This window comes from Nymphaea colorata, chromosome 6, assembly GCF_008831285.2.
Source record: "Nymphaea colorata isolate Beijing-Zhang1983 chromosome 6, ASM883128v2, whole genome shotgun sequence".
In the NCBI taxonomy this organism is placed as follows: Eukaryota; Viridiplantae; Streptophyta; class Magnoliopsida; order Nymphaeales; family Nymphaeaceae; genus Nymphaea; species Nymphaea colorata.
The window spans coordinates 3,839,517-3,857,266 of NC_045143.1; the positions used below are offsets into that span (position 1 = coordinate 3,839,517).

A 17,750-nucleotide genomic window follows, 5' to 3' on the forward strand; every position below is an offset into this window, starting at 1 on the left:
GAAAGAAGTTGATATTTTTCTCCTTTTCCTTTCAAAATATCTCCTGTTCAAACGCCAAGGTCCATAGGCTAAATTTGGATCTGAATCTATTTAGATGTGATTTGGCGGAGCATCGAGTACCCAATTTTAATTAGGTTCAGCATAGTCTTCTAACATGGATCCAAATCCAGTTCCGTGTAGATTTTGAGCCATATAAGGTGTGTTTTGATAGTCCTCCGATTTAAGATTTGAGGTGATTTGAGATCACTGGAATCTCAAATACGAGGATTCGAGGTTGGACTGCCCTCAAATCTGAGGTTTTCGCCATAATCTAAAGATTTCAAAACTTTTTTCATATAGTGGTAAAGTTCGGCGTTTGTTTACACTCCGAGTCTCATAAAAGGGAGGGACTTCAGATCAATTTTAAATCTAAGATGCAAGACTATCAAACACACCCATAAAGAATTCAAGACGATGAGATATGGATCATATATGACCAGTCGATATGAATTATAACGCGAACTTAGCTAGATAAACCTTTGGTATATACTAAAATTGACAGTTGAACCATTTTTTCAAGGAAAAAAACATGTTTTTAGGACTTCCAATGCATGAAGATTTGAAGAATCTCAATGTCTAAACTACCGGAATTTTAGAACTTTAAAAAGCATGTGCACGAGTTATGGACCGGACAATCCAGATCTGGATTCGGATGATATGGAACGATGGTAGGAACAAATACAAAGAAAGAAATATGACAAACCCACAAAAAATATCTTGCGTCGAAGAAGTTTCAGAATTCAGCAGGAAAGTTTTTTTCCTATGGAAGGTCCTACTTATGAAGCACAAAATTTTTCAAGTCTCACTTTTGCCCTTATTAGGGAAAAACCTTTCATTCAACCAGCAGGAGCATTTTGGTCATAACACATTGTCCCTTGTTGAGGACTACATATATAACCTGCTCTGATCAAGCACCACCAAAATGAACCCTTTTGCGTGTGCTTTGCATGCATGGCTCATGCTTGCTAAAAGCTTGAGTTTCCGACTCAACTCATATTGTAAACTTGTTGCTGTTTTTAAACTCAAACAAAGTTTTCGAGAGAACGGCGGGTTTTGGCAGTAAGAAGTTGTCCCTCCATCAAAGTTGAATCGAGATGTACCTTTAGAGGGTGTTTGACATCAGAGACATTATGGAATGTCTCATGAATCTGCCAAAAAAATAAGATAGATTCATAGAACACTAGAACTAATCTCTCATGAATATACCCCAACTTTTGAGGCAAGTTCGTGAGATACATGCAAAGTGTCCCTGCTGCCAAACAGTCCCTTAAGCTATTACGATGTTGCTCGCAAAACTGCCAAACTAAGAACTTTATTTTGTGTTCCATCATCCATATCCGGAAATTGTCTTTCACCATCATAGAAAGGAAATTGGCCTTGTTAAGTTCCGTTCAGACTCTGGCCCTATTCAGTTTTTACTGAATTCGATTAACTAGATTCTATATAATTGGATTTGCATCTCAAACTCTACTTTTAAACGAAAAATCAACCTTTATTTGTAATTCGATAAGATCTTTATATCAAGAACGGGTTCATATTCAACTACGAAACTGCATATGGATTAGTAATAAGCTTAAGACATCTTTGCCAGATCCGACTGAACAAATCAGTAACACCATATGTTTGATTCATTTGTATAACCAAATACAGGAATGTCAAATAATTCAGAAACATCTAAAAGAAAGTCACCTTTCGTCTACATTTGCTTGATCCATCGCACTTCGTTTATTTTCAAACAAACTAATATGCTAAGAGCATTAATTAAGCACTAGTATGCTAAGCGCATTAATTAAGCACTACTATGCTAATCGCATTAACTGGATAGTATGCAGAAATTTCAAATGTTGACATTTTCCAAAATTAATTTGATTGGATCTATGTATAATATGTTAGCTAGCTTTTCGTATGTAATGGAGTTAGCTAAGCACTAGTATGCTAAGCGCATTAATTAAGCACTAGTATGCTAAGCGCATTAATTGGATAGTATGGAGAAATTTCAAATGTAGAGATTTTCCAAAATTAATTTGATTGGATCTATGTATAATATGTTAGCTAGCTTTTCATATGTAATGGAGTTAGCTAAGCAAGTATGCTAAGCGCATTAATTAAGCACTAGCATGCTAAGTGCATTAATTGGATAGTATGCAGAAATTTCAAATGTAGACATTTTCCAAAATTAATTTGATTGGATCTATGTATAATATGTTAGCTAGCTTTTCGTATGTAATGGAGTTAGCTAAGCACTAGTATGCTAAGCGCATTAATTGGAAAATGTCCACATTTGAAATTTCTGCATACTATCCAATTAATGCGCTTAGCATACTAGTGCTTAATTAATGCTCTTAGCATACTAGTGCTTAATTAATGCGCTTAGCATACTAGTGCTTAGCTAACTCCATTACATACGAAAAGCTAGCTAACATATTATACATAGACCCAATCAAATTAATTTTGGAAAATGTCTACATTTGAAATTTCTGCATACTATCCAATTAATGCGCTTAGCATACTAGTGCTTAATTAATGCTCTTAGCATACTAGTGCTTAGCTAACTCCATTACATACGAAAAGCTAGCTAACATATTATACATAGATCCAATCAAATTAATTTTGGAAAATGTCAACATTTGAAATTTCTGCATACTATCCAGTTAATGCGATTAGCATAGTAGTGCTTAATTAATGCGCTTAGCATACTAGTGCTTAATTAATGCGCTTAGCATATTAGTTTGTTTCGGTGAAGAACTTCGTATAATTTTTGCTGATCGGAATAGTTATGTCGTACTTTAAAACTTTGTATGATTTTTGCTGATCGGAATAGTTATGTCGTACTTTAAAACTTTGTATGATGTTTGCTGATCGGAATATTTACGTTGTGCTTTAAAACTTCATATAAATTTTGCTGATTGGAATATTTACATCGTGCTTTGAAATTGGCTCTGGATAATTGTCTTCATTGGTGAAATCAAGAGGGAGGTTTGATCTGATGCTGTGGCATTTAAACTATTGAGTTCATTGTTCTTTAGATGCCGTTACAGGTAGTGTACAGTAATTCCTACTGAATTCTGCAAGCTATACAATCCATGCAAATACCACTAAAATAACATAATCCCAATTTGGCTCTGGTTTTTTCCTTTAGATATCTCTCTCCGTAGAGTTCATGAAGATCTGAATTGGACCAACTGGTGTTCTTCCTGCATTTCATCGCCTATATGCAGTTGACATCTTTGGACATTCTATCTATCCGCCTCTGCAATTAATCAATTACCAAGTGAAAGCCCATTTACTTATTTGCCTAGTTCTTTAGGATTCCCTTGTTTGTCCATGTTGCTCCTACATACTCTTGTTTATGAATGTATCATATAGCATTATGGTACAGAAACATGCATTCCGCTGTGAACTGATCAAATTAATTCACTGTTTCATTGCAATCGCCAGAGAGCAAGCCCATCTCAAAGAGTGTAAAACCAATGGAAAGAGATGCATTCATAGTGACTTTTCATTTCAACAGTGGTAACAGAAATGTTGACCTAATGTTTAAGACTCCATCAATATCGTAAGGAGGCAAGAGGAAGCTTGATCCCGGTTCTAAGGGCAAGAACTTCACAAAAAAAAAATGCATCTTTTCTTTCTATACAGGCTGGAGTCTACCAGTTCAGAAGATGAAAGTTTACGACACACACACGGTCTATTCCGATCTGTGGTCTTTGAGATTTGGGATCCTTGAATTGAAGGTCAGACCTTCCCCCTCTAATCTTAGATCATACTCTTTTAGGAGGATTTCTATTGTGGATCTTAAATCTAGCCAAAAAATCCTTAGTTTGATGAACCATGACTTTAACTAAACATCCTTTCTGCAACATCAAGAAAACTAGGACACATTTGATCCATTAATCTTAAATATGTAATCGTACACCAACTTGGGACAGCCCGAAGCCAATCACAATCTTGGCACAAAAGATCACTTAAATTTTATTCCAATAAAAATTTTTACTGCAGTGGCAATTTGTGATTCTTAAATCAATGAAAATCAAGGCTGCTTAATTCAATTGTCCGCTCCAAAGCATTGGTTGTCATGTATACGCAAGCTGGGTTAACAGAAATTATTCCAGATAAATATTAGATGCATGGAAGAACTTTCATTAGACCAAATCAAAATATGAATTTGTTTATCTGGAGTTTTTTTTTTCTTTCATTTCTTTTCATCATTCTTTTTTAAGTATCAAATGAAACGGAAACCAAAGAATGTTAGAGAACAAGAAAAAAAAAATCATGTAGCGTTTATTGCTAAATATTATTATACACACACACACAAACCATACAAGGGAGGCCACACATGGGGCCAACTAAAGACAAGTCACCATACCCAGTTACCAAATACCGGAACCAGATTGCTATCAGAAAACACAATAAGATAAATGACACATAGAGAACAACTAACCAACCTCGCATCTCCCGTCAGCCTCTCCGTAGCAATTCCCCCATCTGTGCAATCTTTGGACTTTGAAACGTGATTAACTTGGGTCTGCCAAGCGTCATCGTCATAAGCTAGCGTTATTATAATGAGACGAAGAAAAATCAGCTGTACATGTGACCAATATCAACAACAGGCAAAATATATACATCATATGAGCCACCAAAACTGCTCAATCCTGAAGTCAATGACCCACTACCGTTTTCATTTTCAGTTTGAAGTTCAGATTTGATCGGAGCAAAAATGTGAGAACTTCCCCCATAAAAGGGCAAAAAGTTTTCAGTTCCTGACATATACAAATAAGCGAGTTACGTTAAGCACTCTCATTTCTTGCGCTTATGCAACTTGCAGGACTTGATGAGGTGCTGGGCAGCCTCCTTCAAGCTGGCTTTTCTCCCAGCTTTGAAGTTCCAAAGTTCTTTAACAGGATACCTTCCACTTGCATTGTATTCATTAAGCTCCTTAAGGGCAGTCACCACGGCTTCATATATGCCTTCGCCACATCCGGCTTTCAGCTCTTTTAACCTTTCATCGTCATCATTTATGATTTCCTGTCAGCAACAATTTCATCATCAGAAACTCATTGCTTCAGTTGGGCGTAAAAAAAAAAAAAAAAAAAGGTGTACATGTTGCAGAACAGCACAAGCTAATTACATGCAACTGAATCTTTCGAAAGAAAAATAAAGAACAAGAAAGCCCCATTTCAACAAATAGCGCGGTTCCACTTTTTTATAGACATTTTTTCTCTGCTTTGGATGAGCCTATCTTCATTATCGAAGAATTTCAAGTTTCAATCAATTTAAGTAGAAACTTCCTTATTTTCACAAACAAATAGAAACATGTTTTTCCACTCCTATTTCTTAATTACTCCACACCGTATCATATCACAAGTTCACAACATTCACCCCAATCAATGTTACTGGCATTAATGCCACCAGCCACATCATGATGTTACCACCATAACCATGATCATTACCGCCAGTAACACTACTGCTGCCACCATCATCTCTACCATTACCATCAAACTCTCAGACACCATTACTACAAGTAGTCAAGTACTGCTGCCACCAGCACCACCATCCCATCAACTACCTTCAACCACCACCATGTCAGTTTCTGCCACCACTACTGCCAGCCACCACCAGTGCCACACGGCCCACACCACCCCCCACCCCCCAACCCAAAAAAGAGAAATTGCCATGACTGTTCACTATCCAACACCATAAACCATCCAGTTACAACATATTCTATGTAGCATAGTATTTGTGTCAACCGTAATTCACAACCAATAGGAAATCTCACTCACTGAAGCATATCAGTTAGAGAAATTCCATGATATTTTTACCATTTTTGTCTCTGTAATTTTTTTAATATGACTTTTCCCTTGAGATTAACGTAAGTATAATACACAGATTAGAAACTTACGAGGTGCAGAATAAAAAAGAAAACTACTTTACTAGGTTAATAGTGATGATCTTTGTTATTCCTTCATCTTCCCACCACCAAACACTTTCTTAGGGTACCGAAGATGTGTGTGCATGTGTAAGACAGAGAGAGAGGGAAACAAAGACAGAGAGACTAAAATAACATTGAAAATGCCCAATGAACAGTTGAGACCAAGACCACAGTACATGAGAAAAGAGAGGAAGGAGAGAGAAAGAGAAGGTAAGAAACAAAATAGTGCTAAGCTGAATAATAACTCAAAAATTTTACCATTAGGACAATGCAATGGCTGTGATGTGGATTCGACTAGTTTTTGACTAATTTCATAAGGACATCAGACCAAAACATGCCCGACAACCAAGAAAATATTACAACTAAACTTGCATAAAATTTTAAAAACATTGTCGTATCAATTCCTATATACAGTAAAAATTTAACCAAATAATTTTCACAAGCATCTTCACAGCTTATTCACATTCATGGTTGATGAAATATGTGCATTAAGTAAATATAAAAGATTTACGAGTCATTTAAACAGCCTGATTGATGGTTTACAAGGTGCTACATGCAAAACTACTAAAATGAATGACAATTTGGACTTTCATAGTTTCATTATACCATATGAAAGAACGAGCAAATTATTGCAAACTAGATCCAAAGATCTCAAAACATGAAAATCCACTGCCATGTCTTATCATTTATTATTGTATGCATTTTCAATAATGATAGAAATAGCGATGGTAGTCAGACCCGTTAACAATCTAGAAGCCAAAAGAAGAATGCGATAAAAAATTTTCATTTTTAAGCCGTTCATTTTCAATTTATGAAACAAAAATGACAAAGTAAACATCATTTTGGGCATTAGTCCATAGCTTTTCAAAATGATACTCATATGCATGTGCTATTCTTATAAAGCTACTTGCAAATATAGGTTTTGAGTCATTTATAAGGTATGAACTTTTTCATCATTTATGAAGTATAAACAGCATACTGGTGAACTAAAGCGATGGAACTGTATAGTTTGACAAAATAACAAAAAATGTCACGTAAATAAAACTTTTGCTTACCCTCAGGAGAAGTTTTAATTATATTTATAAATGAATGGTTAAAATATTACTGAAAAAGGAGAAAAAAAACTTTTCGCATCTACTACTACCACTTTTATAATATTTCAAGAAAAGAATAAACCTTTTATAAATTTGAAGTCCTACTTCAACAAACATAAAAATTCAAAATAGGGCCAACAAGAACAATCTCCAAACTCCATACCTTACAGTTGTCTCCATCTTGGACCACTTTGAAGGGGAACCAATTTGGATCTCGCAATGAAGCATCCCATGAAGAGGCCATTTCCACTGCTTTGATTTCATAATCCTTGGGATACTTTTTCTTGCATTCCTCTTTGAAGGCCTTCGAATCAAGCTCACCCATTCGTTTAACTCCAATATGACCACGATTGCTAAATAACTCATCAAAACCCTACAATAGCAGCAACTTTGACTTAAGAGATGGTCCAACAAAAGTTTCAGACAATGTGTAGCTTACACAAAACCAACCAGAAAATGAACTATAAATCTATAGATAAAAGCAGTACCAACTCAGACTTCAGTAGAGCATAGGATAATGAAGAGAAATAGCGATGTACCAAAATATCTAAGCAAAATAACAATATGCAAAAGAAAATGAGAGTGATCCATACAGCTATTATTTCTTTTCGGGCCTCTTGTAACTCATCATTTGTAATCCGCTCCTTGGCTAAGAGGGTGGTATTCAATTGATCCAAGTCATCCAGCTCAGCTTCTTTTTCCTCTAGCAGGGTCCTCAATGATTCAATTTTGTTACTATCATCACCACCTTCCATATGCTCCACCATTTGTATTTTTCCTTTTAGCTTCTCTATCTCTACCTCCAAATTTTGCTTGCCCTCCAACTTCTTTTGCATATCAAGAACCATCCGGTGTGCTTCCTCTTTCTCTCTCTGCACATTTAATAAACACTATTTAGCCCATACTCAATTTTTGTATAAAGAGCAATAGATTTTGTTAAACTAAACTATGCATCAAAAATTTTCAATAGAGAGAAGCTTTCATAGACCTTATGATCCTCCAATAGCTTCATTAAATTTTCATCGGTCTTCTTCTGCTCCATACTGGCAGCTTGAAGATCAGCATCTCTGGCAGCATACTAGAAATATGGAAATTTAACATAGTAAGCTAACATGTACACATTTTAGAAGACACCTCATCCATTATGCACGTATACAGTACCAAGAAAAGACAGGTCATAAAAACATGAAATTCAGATACCCATTAAAAAACAGCTACGCATCACCAGACATTGTGAAATGCTGAAAGAAAAAGTTACAACGATTTGATCCTCACAACAGCCTATAAAACAGTTCATACAAGAGGCAGTTGGGATTATAAAAGAGTTTATGCAAGTAGACAGAAAATTAATAATACAGCATGTCAAAAATACTGTTTTGTAAGTAATGAAATTCAAATCCATGACTTTTTGCTCATTTCAATTTTCATGCTATACCCATAGAACATAGTAGTAGATGTACTTGGGATTCATATTCTAAAAATAATCAAGAAGTATAAACCATGTATCATCAACGAAAGACTTTCTTCAAAGTCATTTCCGACAAAACTCCCAGTTTGTGAAGTGATGGAGGTGACATACATGGACACTGGAGTTTTTCCCTAACATGAACACCAAAATTATGATGGCTCTAGCACAAAATGTAATTACAAACCAAAATGCTGACGTGTAAGTAGGTCAAACTTGTAAATAATGCATTGTCCAGGATTACAAATAGATTGATGGACAGAAGCTCTAGGCACATCTGATACTATTGGTTAACGTTAGAAGTTCTTGATAAAGGCACATTTAGTGGCATCCTGCATGAAAACTGAATTGATTACTCATATTTAAATCAAGATTTATGTGCAATGCTATTCTCGTAAGTCACATGTAACAAAAAATGTTCTACCCAAAAGTTCAAAATGTGAAAGTTTGTGATATATAATGACAATAATGAGCACTACAAACTACAAAGCCTCAATGACTCAACTTGGAATTTTTCAGATTTATGCAGAAACAACGATCAAACTAAAGCCATCAAGGATCAACAATGTGGAAGCACTGTGCAAGATGATTATTAACCATGTATACATGCAGCAGCATTGTAGATAGTGTGCTATATTTTACAATTTGTTATGGAATGTGACCTACTGTGAAAACCAATATGCTACACCCTGAAACTAGTTTCAAGAGTGCACTGTGCGTGTAAAACCTCATAAGATATGGTGCAACATGTTTTGAGTCATGCAATACTGACCTGGTGGCGAAAAGGGAACCAAACCCCCCTTTCTTATTTTGAGCTTTGCGGGCACCTCATACTTGATTTCAACACATGTTGGAGTTCATTTGTGCATTTGAGGATAAAGACACTGTTTTTAAAAGTCAATTTTGTGCATAGGAGACTTATTTTTGTTAAAGACCCAGGTTTTTCGCATTTTTCAGCATCCAAGGACCACAGCATAAATGTTTGACTGTTACTGTAGTTCTTTCAACCAGAAGATCTAATGACCCTACATATGAAGACCATCAGACAGTCATGTTTAAATTTTAGAAGGACTGCAACATGCTTTTATTTGCAATCAGCAACCAAAGGATGGAAGTTCATATGTTCAAGTTACACTTCATTAGCACCATGACAACAGCTTATGTTATGCCCCATGCATTTACATAAAAAAGCCACCCGATTTTTGTATATGATTCATATAGGAATTCATGCAGAGAAGAATATAGATTCCAATTGGCAACCCCACAAATCATTGTTTCCATCTCCAAAAATACACTAAGGAAATCTGATTGCCTCTGATTCTCAAAATGAAGATGTTTCACCAACATCAGTTATATGACCATCGCATCAAAAGGAATTAGTGGAGAGAGAGAACATAGTGGAATAGAAAAAACTGGCAAAACAGAAGAACCTAGTGAAGCCATCAGGTTGTTACTGCAACTACATATTGGCTCTTACTTTGAGCAGTAAAAAAGCCTTGCTATTAGGAATTTTCTTTGCATGGGACTTTATGGTTACTATACAAGGCTTGTTAAATTGGTGTTTCATGGTTGTCACCTGTTACATTCTTGTGTAACTTATATTCAGGCAATTCATGTCTTCCTATAGGTAACTATTTCTTATGTTTTCATTATTTTTTGTAATTTTCTCAATGATTTTCAGTACTTTTTCAAGAAATTTTGATACGTTAGAAAAAAAAAATTATTATGATTTTTTATGTTATGTTGCAAATCTAATTATGGTTCTGATTAATAGACATTATAATACAAACCTTATGGCATTTCCCAGCTGTCATAAGGCAAAGTTTTATTTGTCAAGCCACATAAAACTATGTAGCAATAGCATAATCCTCCTGAAAGAAGGAAGGGGAGGCAAGGAAGGAAGGAGGGACTAGGGAGGGAGAGAAGGACAGAAGGAAAAAAGTATTTTTGTACCTTGACGCCCCATTTTTTCCCCCTTTCTCTCCAGAAAATGCTTGAGATCCCTGGCCAAATCTTAATACTGAACTTGGTGTGGAACCTAACACTACCTAGAAAGGTATGAATATTGTGTGCAGCTGCTTCCCTGTCAGCCTAATGGCAGAAGAATAATTGTGCATCCATTACACAAGTACCAATGATGTGCCTAAATGGAGACTAGACCTAATGGTTATGACTTCACAAACTAAAAGGCCTCCTGGCTTAGAAAAGGGAAAGACAAAAAAGGGTCTGGATTTTCTAACAGTGGATTGAAAGAAACAAAAGGTATGTCAGAGCTCTGGAGGATGTTAGAGATCACATTATAAAATCTGAGATTCTGAACATGAATTTTCATTGAAGGGACAGTTTTTAATGATATAAATGAATCTATAATGTACTTATACTGGTCCTATCTTCTTTCCAGTCTTCATTTGTATAGAGTAACTCCTCGATAACTGTTTTTTACCTTTTCAACAGATGCTTAAATTCCTGTCACAGAAACAGGAATTACACTTAAATTTGGCACCTATCTGATAGACTTAAAACTTAAAAGAATCCTGTGCCATTAGATTGCCAGTCTGTGACGTCATACATATGGATACTACAAAATGTGCTATTTTATTGCTTGTTGCTTGATAAACAAACTGAAAAAAGAAACCCCACTGACATGCCACAACAGGAAACTCTAGCAAATGATTTTTACAAACTGGAAACTAATGAAAGATGAACATGGGCAAAGAATAACAAATTTTCATCAGTGGCTCCAGACAAAGTTCATTGAACAACTTTGAAAGCTTACACAAAACAAAAAACCTAAGCACCAATTTAAAACAGGCAAAACTTCAAAGGCCTTACAATGCCAATGGTATGAACTATAAACCAAGTGCTCGATCGCAAGTGGAACCATGCCCCATTGAACCAGACAAGCACAAGCAAGCAAAAGATGCATACAAACCATAGAATACTGAAACTATGAGTGAGGCAGTTGACAAACCTGTTTCTTTTCATCTTCAAATTTTTTCTTCTCGTAATCATTTTGTGCTTCCTGTTTCAGCAACTCCTTTTGGCGACTTGCTAGTTCTTTCTTTTCCTTTTCTAATTCTAAGCGACATGTCTCACGCTCCTGAAGAACTTCCATCCACAAAGCATGCTGCCTTCTTTGTGAATTCCTCATTTCTGACAAGATGAGCACAAAAGCACAATAATTTTAGAAATAGTTTAGAGACAAGTATAAATAGGAAGACTAATGGAACTCCCAAATAAAGCTTCAGAATACTTCTATTAAACCACATATCAAGAATAGCCGTCTTCACTTAAAATTGAGAGCAATTTTAACATACTTCCCATATGAAAAATATTCACCATGAAAATGATTGTTCTATATAAACAGGCATTACTTTGCTGTTCGTGTTACAACACACTCAGTTTTCTCAACACATACAACAAATCGACATAGAAAAACTTCTAATAATCCTCTCACCTGTGATAATAGAAATTTTTTGTAGTTCAATCAAGTGAGGCAGTATGAGTTCCAAAAGACCAGAGAAAAAACAGCAAAAACAGAATTTCTTAAAACAAAGAACTCACATGCTACTTGCACATGTACCACCATATAGGTACATGTGCATAATTCTCTGCTGGGACTAAGGGTGATTAACCTCTATGCAGACTAAATTATACTTTTCTAACATTATTATATCTATATGGGCTGTCTTCAAGCCTTGGAACTATTCACATATAAAGAGTTCTAACAGGCACCATCACCATTAACGGCAGTCACACACTACTATCCTCAGCGGATGTTCATAGAAAAGGGTGAGTCACATTCTTCCACAGAAAGATCAAAGTTCAACTGCAATATACAAAGATTAAGCTTTAAAACCAAATGAATAACAATGGATGGAAGAGGTTGTGCATGCACGATTGCAATCAAAAGTCATCCAATCGAAATGCATATATGTGTTAGAATTTTTTAGAGCACTTCAAAGTTCAAGCCTATATTCGTCATTTGAATCTTTCTCACGGATATATTAACTAGATGAAGCTAAATCAATAATAAATTTGAACGAGTGATCAACCAAAGAGTTTTTCACTATAGCAACACATTCATAAAAAATTGACTACCCCACATGTGTCACAACGATAGAATCTAACATGGACATGGCAAATTCATCCCCAGGACATGTTTTGGGTTGGGTCTGGGTCAGACCTGATCCAGATCACATTAAATCCTTTATCTTTTCAACAAAATGCATGCATTTTTTGTGGGATTTTGTATCTATGTATGGACATATATATACATATAACACTTACTTCAAAATGCATTAAACCCTTCTTTTTCACAAAATGAAAAAATTTTTATGCTATATATCCCCATTTGCACATTTTCTAGAGTCGTACCCAAACCCATGCGACCTACCATAGAATGGAGTATACAGAGGCAAAAGAATGGAAAATATATCCACGATAAAGAGTCCAACACCACTAGCATAAAGAAGTATCACAGAAAGTGCAGTAGTGCATCAACCTCCATGTAAGTGAAAAAGAAAAAATAAGAAAAACTCATGCAGATGAAAGGAAAATAAAAAGGTAGACATATGGAATAACCTTCATTATATTGGTCCATTAACCTGGCCATATCGCTTTCCTTTTCTTCGAGAGAAGCCTTAGTCTGCTCCAGTACATACGTAACCTCCTTCAGCCGCATCCCAGATGATTCCAAATCCTTGTTCTTTAAATCTATTTGTTCTTTAAGCCCATCAACAAGGATATCTTTCTTTCGCTTCTCCTCATCTTCGAGCTCAGTAACAGTTCTGAGATCACCATGCTTCCGCAGATGCTCCCTTATACACCTATCAACACTGTTGTAGTCATCCTCACGAGCCATCCACCCATACATTCTTGACCCGTGCCCTTGGAATTCTATCCATTCTTTTTTCCCATGATGATCCACCTGAAAAGACCGCTCAAACGAATTCGCAGCGTGATACCCACTCCACTCCTTGTTAAATTCTAAAATGGCCGTCCCCCGGAAGCCCTTATAATCCCACAGTGGATAAGCTCTTACGGGATTGAACCAAGCAAACTCCTCTTTCAATCTAGAAGCAGTCGCAAAGTGTTTCCCATCCTTCCCCTTGGCCTGGATATTCACAACGATTCCCATCCAAGGCCAAACAAAACGCTCCTCCTCAGCGTCCTTTTTGAAACGTTTGGATGATGGAGCAGATCTCGGAAATGAAGGGGTAATAGAAGGTCCAGGCTTCTCTACAAAATCCAACTGCAAGAACTTCGCCAGTGCTCGATGCTTCGCAGTTTCCTTTAATCTCTTGTTGGAGTTTCCAACTCCTGTTGCATGCTGAAGAAGATCCTTGTATTTGTAATCTTGTTTCTTCCTCCCAAGGCAGTAGGGGCACCTAAGGAAGCCATCAGAGCTCCCAGTGAAGACATTCTTCTCCTTCAATTCCTTATATAACTTTTCCACTCGCTCTTCGATTTCCCCCTCACTAAAATCACTGCAATCATCTGAACCAGACGACATCCCCTCCTATGCAAAGCAGATCACCTAACAAGAAAACCAAAAGTGACCAATAAAATTGATGATCAGGACAATGATCTACAAATTACAACAAACTTTAAAAACCAAACAAGGGAAAACAAACCCACTTAATAGTATTGAGAATTATGAATATTTTGATATGTTTCAGATATTTTAATTATTTGTATGTATATTGTCAATGGTTCCTTATACCTATCAAATGAGACAAAATATTTCATTTAAGGAAACACATTTCTTTATCTGTCTATATATATATATATATATATATATATATATATATATATATATATTACCGACATTTGTTAAACAATAAAGCCCATTACATCCCTTAGAACAAAAAAAAAATTGACAAAAGAAGGTACACGGCAGTGGAAAGGCCACAAATCAATCTGGGAGACAGAAACTAATGAAATGCATAAAGGCTTTCCAGAATTTTCGCATAAATCACATGTTTCTCAATCAGAGTCACGATATACTTGACAGTTGATACATGACGACCTCAAACCAGCAGCAACTTCAGTCAACAATTGGCTTTTCAATAGTAACCCAAACTTTACAAGTTGACACATGGCACAAAAGGTTCTAAAACAGACATAAAGAAATAAATAAAAGGCCATCAGAGGGAGTCCGCTGACCCCTTGTTCGTTATTTTCATGTTAAATTTGGGCATATTGAAGCTTTACTTAAGGCAATGAGTTAGGCTGATTTTTATTAAACATTCCAGTAACATGGCCTTGTACAGGTTCTTTTCCTTGTTTTCTGTTTCACCAACCATCATATTAGAGAATGATAGGAGTAAACTCAGAGATGAGTCGATAGAGAAGAAAACGTAGTTAAAACGAGAGAAAGAAAAAGTAACCTCAGAGGTGCGCGGTGCCTTCAAGCGGTGACAGATGCTGGTGGCCTCTGGGACGTTCGGGCTGCAGTTGTCCGGCAAGGAGAAAACGACAGAACGAGAAATGGAGGGTGAGAGTCAGCGAGAGGACAGAAAGAAATGAGGGAGGTAGAGAGGGAGATTCGACCTGTCACCGGCGCTGCGAGTGGCCGTCGGGAGAAAGGGTTTGGGTTGCAGCTGCTGCCGATGAGTCGATAGAGAAGAAAACGTAGAAAGAACGAGAGAAAGAAAGCAGAGATGCGCGGTGCGTTCAAGCGGTGACAGATGCTGGTGGCCTCTGGGACGTTCGGGCTGCAGTTGTCGGGCAAGGAGAAAACGACAGCACGAGAAATGGCGGGTGAGAATCAGCGAGAGGACAGAAAGAAATGAGAGAGGTAGAGAGGGAGATTCGACCTGTCACCGGCGCTGCGAGTGGCCGTCGGGAGGAAGGGTTTGGGTTGCAGCTGCTGCCGATGAGTCGATAGAGAAGAACACGTAAAAAGAACGAGAGAAAGAAAGCAGAGATGCGCGGTGCCTTCAAGCGGTGACAGATGCCGGTGGCCCCTGGGACGTTCGGGCTGCAGTTGTCGGGCAAGGAGAAAACGACAGCACGAGAAATGGAGGGTGAGAATCAGCGAGAGGACAGAAAGAAATGAGAGAGGTAGAGAGGGAGATTCGACCTGTCACCGGCGCTGCGAGTGGCCGTCGGGAGAAAGGGTTTGGGTTGCAGTTGCTGCCGATGAGTCGATAGAGAAGAAAACGTAGAAAGTACGAGAGAAAGAAAGCAGAAATGCGCGGTGCCTTCAAGCGGTGACAGATGCTGGTGGCCTCTGGGACGTTCGGGCTGCAGTTGTCGGGCAAGGAAAAAACGACAGCACGAGAAATGGAGGGTGAGAATCAGCGAGAGGACAGAAAGAAATGAGAGAGGTAGAGAGGGAGATTCGACCTGTCACCGGCGCTGCGAGTGGCCGTCGGGAGAAAGGGTTTGGGTTGCAGCTGCTGCCGATGAGTCGATAGAGAAGAAAACGTAGAAAGAACGAGAGAAAGAAAGCAGAGATGCGCGGTGCCTTCAAGCGGTGACAGATGCTGTTGGCCTCTGGGACGTTTGGGCTGCAGTTGTCGGGCAAGGAGAAAACGACAGCACGAGAAATGGAGGGTGAGAGTCAGCGAGAGGACAAAAAGAAACAAGGGAGGTAAAGAGGGAGATTGGACCTGTCGCCGGCGCTGCGAGTGGCCGTCGGCAGTCCAGGTGGCCGGCGAATGTTGAGCAGGGCGATGACTTGAACAGAAGAACAAAGGCGAGAGAGCATCCGTCGTTACGAAGCAGGCGGAAACCTAAGTTCCTAACATTCGTCGGGCTTCTCGGGCCCCCGACTAACAAAGAGTGAAGCCCGGGCCCGACCCGATTATTACCGAACCGGTCCGGCCCCGAGTCCGATCCCGAGTCGGGTCCGATCCCAAGTCCAATCCCGAGTCGGGTCGAATACCGAGTACCCGCGGCAGCCCGACCCGTTGCCCAGGCCGGAAGAGCAAGCTTTGAAAACAAGTGAAGGCCGCAAGGAATGAATATTGAAATCGGCAAAGGAGGTGTGGTCAAAAGTGGGTTTTGATTTCTCTAAAATTATATACATATTTTTTATGATATTAAAATTGGATTTTTCTAATATCCAGGTATTGACAAAAAAAATTTAAATGATGATAATGTACACTTTAGATAATACCGATTATTTATAATAGCTAGATAATAACTTAATAACAAATATTTTTAATAGAAAAAATGCAAATAGAATCATATTTGATAAGGCAAAGGCTTGTCGCTTTCCTTCTCTAATCTTGGATTTTAAATTTCAGATTGGATTTCAATAATATATTGGATATAATATTGAGACATGTATCATGGGAGTAGTAGGTGCCTGAACAGCCGTCCCTTCACTTAGTAAGTGCAAGCTCTTTAATAATGTCATAAATGCTTATAGGAAAATGTCATTATTCACTTTGTAATTTGATCTTATATCGAATGGAAGATGATACTGTTCGATTCAAATCGGCCGATTCATCCTGATTTTAATAATGCTAGTTTGGATGACACTTCCTCTAAGCCAGTTTTATGAAAACTTGGTTTGATTAATGAGAAACTTTGTTTTGTTTGTTGGGTGACACACTCAAAATGTGTTCACGATTTTAGAAATATTTATTGCTCTATAGGGAGGTTGGCTAGATTATTCGTTGCCTTATTTAATTTATTTTTTTTATTAAAAGCATGAACTGGAATTGCTAAGGGGTGGAAAATTGAGACGGATTATATTGTAATTGAGATCAAAGCCAAGTTTGACAATCAAATCTGGAGTCCTACACATGCGGATGTGTGATTTGAGGGATGGATTACCTTATTAAAACACTCTATTATGAGTTAGAACTGGGTACAGAAATAGGCCGGATAGATTCAATACAACATTTTCATAAATAAGAGGATACATAGTTTTTTTTTTAATACAATTTCCCTTTTTCGTACTAAACACATCTTTTAGTTTTTTTTATTAAAACATACAAGCCACCTTGACTAGACCTAGACATCGAGTGGGCCGGGCCCATGCCCGGGCTCAATTCTCAAGCCGGTTCGATTATAATAAAAATTATTTTTTTAATATAAAATAATTTTTTTAATATGAATATATTGTTAATAATAAAATGTAAACTTTTTTATAAAATAAAAAAAATATTATTTGTTATCGAGCCGATCGGGGCCGATTTTTCTCATGCTCGGGCCCAATTGGGAACCTGTTGGGTACCCGGTCTGATGCCCATGTCTCACCTTG

At 37.5% G+C, this 17,750-nt stretch overlaps 1 protein-coding gene across 8 annotated transcripts in view; it reads right to left on the reverse strand.

Annotated features, from left to right (window-relative positions):
- Window positions 1–4,579: 4,579 nt before the first annotated feature.
- Window positions 4,580–17,750, reverse strand: part of LOC116255729 (protein INVOLVED IN DE NOVO 2-like) — a 95,191-nt gene continuing 82,020 nt past the window's right edge. The window contains exons 1-11 of one of the 8 annotated variants that reach the window (XM_031631667.2): window positions 16,147–16,274; window positions 15,881–16,044; window positions 15,615–15,778; window positions 15,083–15,246; window positions 14,920–14,980; window positions 13,112–14,066; window positions 11,499–11,680; window positions 8,051–8,140; window positions 7,656–7,934; window positions 7,226–7,435; window positions 4,580–5,064 (exon numbers count right to left, since the gene is read on the reverse strand). In XM_031631667.2, coding sequence (XP_031487527.1) covers window positions 4,837–5,064; window positions 7,226–7,435; window positions 7,656–7,934; window positions 8,051–8,140; window positions 11,499–11,680; window positions 13,112–14,042 — 1,920 coding nt within the window. In that variant the 5' untranslated portion in view covers window positions 14,043–14,066; window positions 14,920–14,980; window positions 15,083–15,246; ... (1 more) ...; window positions 15,881–16,044; window positions 16,147–16,274 and the 3' untranslated portion in view covers window positions 4,580–4,836. Of the gene's footprint in view, window positions 5,065–7,225; window positions 7,436–7,655; window positions 7,935–8,050; window positions 8,141–11,498; window positions 11,681–13,111; window positions 14,067–14,919; window positions 14,981–15,082; window positions 15,247–15,348; window positions 15,513–15,614; window positions 15,779–15,880; window positions 16,045–16,146; window positions 16,275–17,750 lie in introns of those variants that run through there. The other 7 variants (XM_050078431.1, XM_031631671.2, XM_050078432.1 and 4 more) reach the window with 7 other exon arrangements.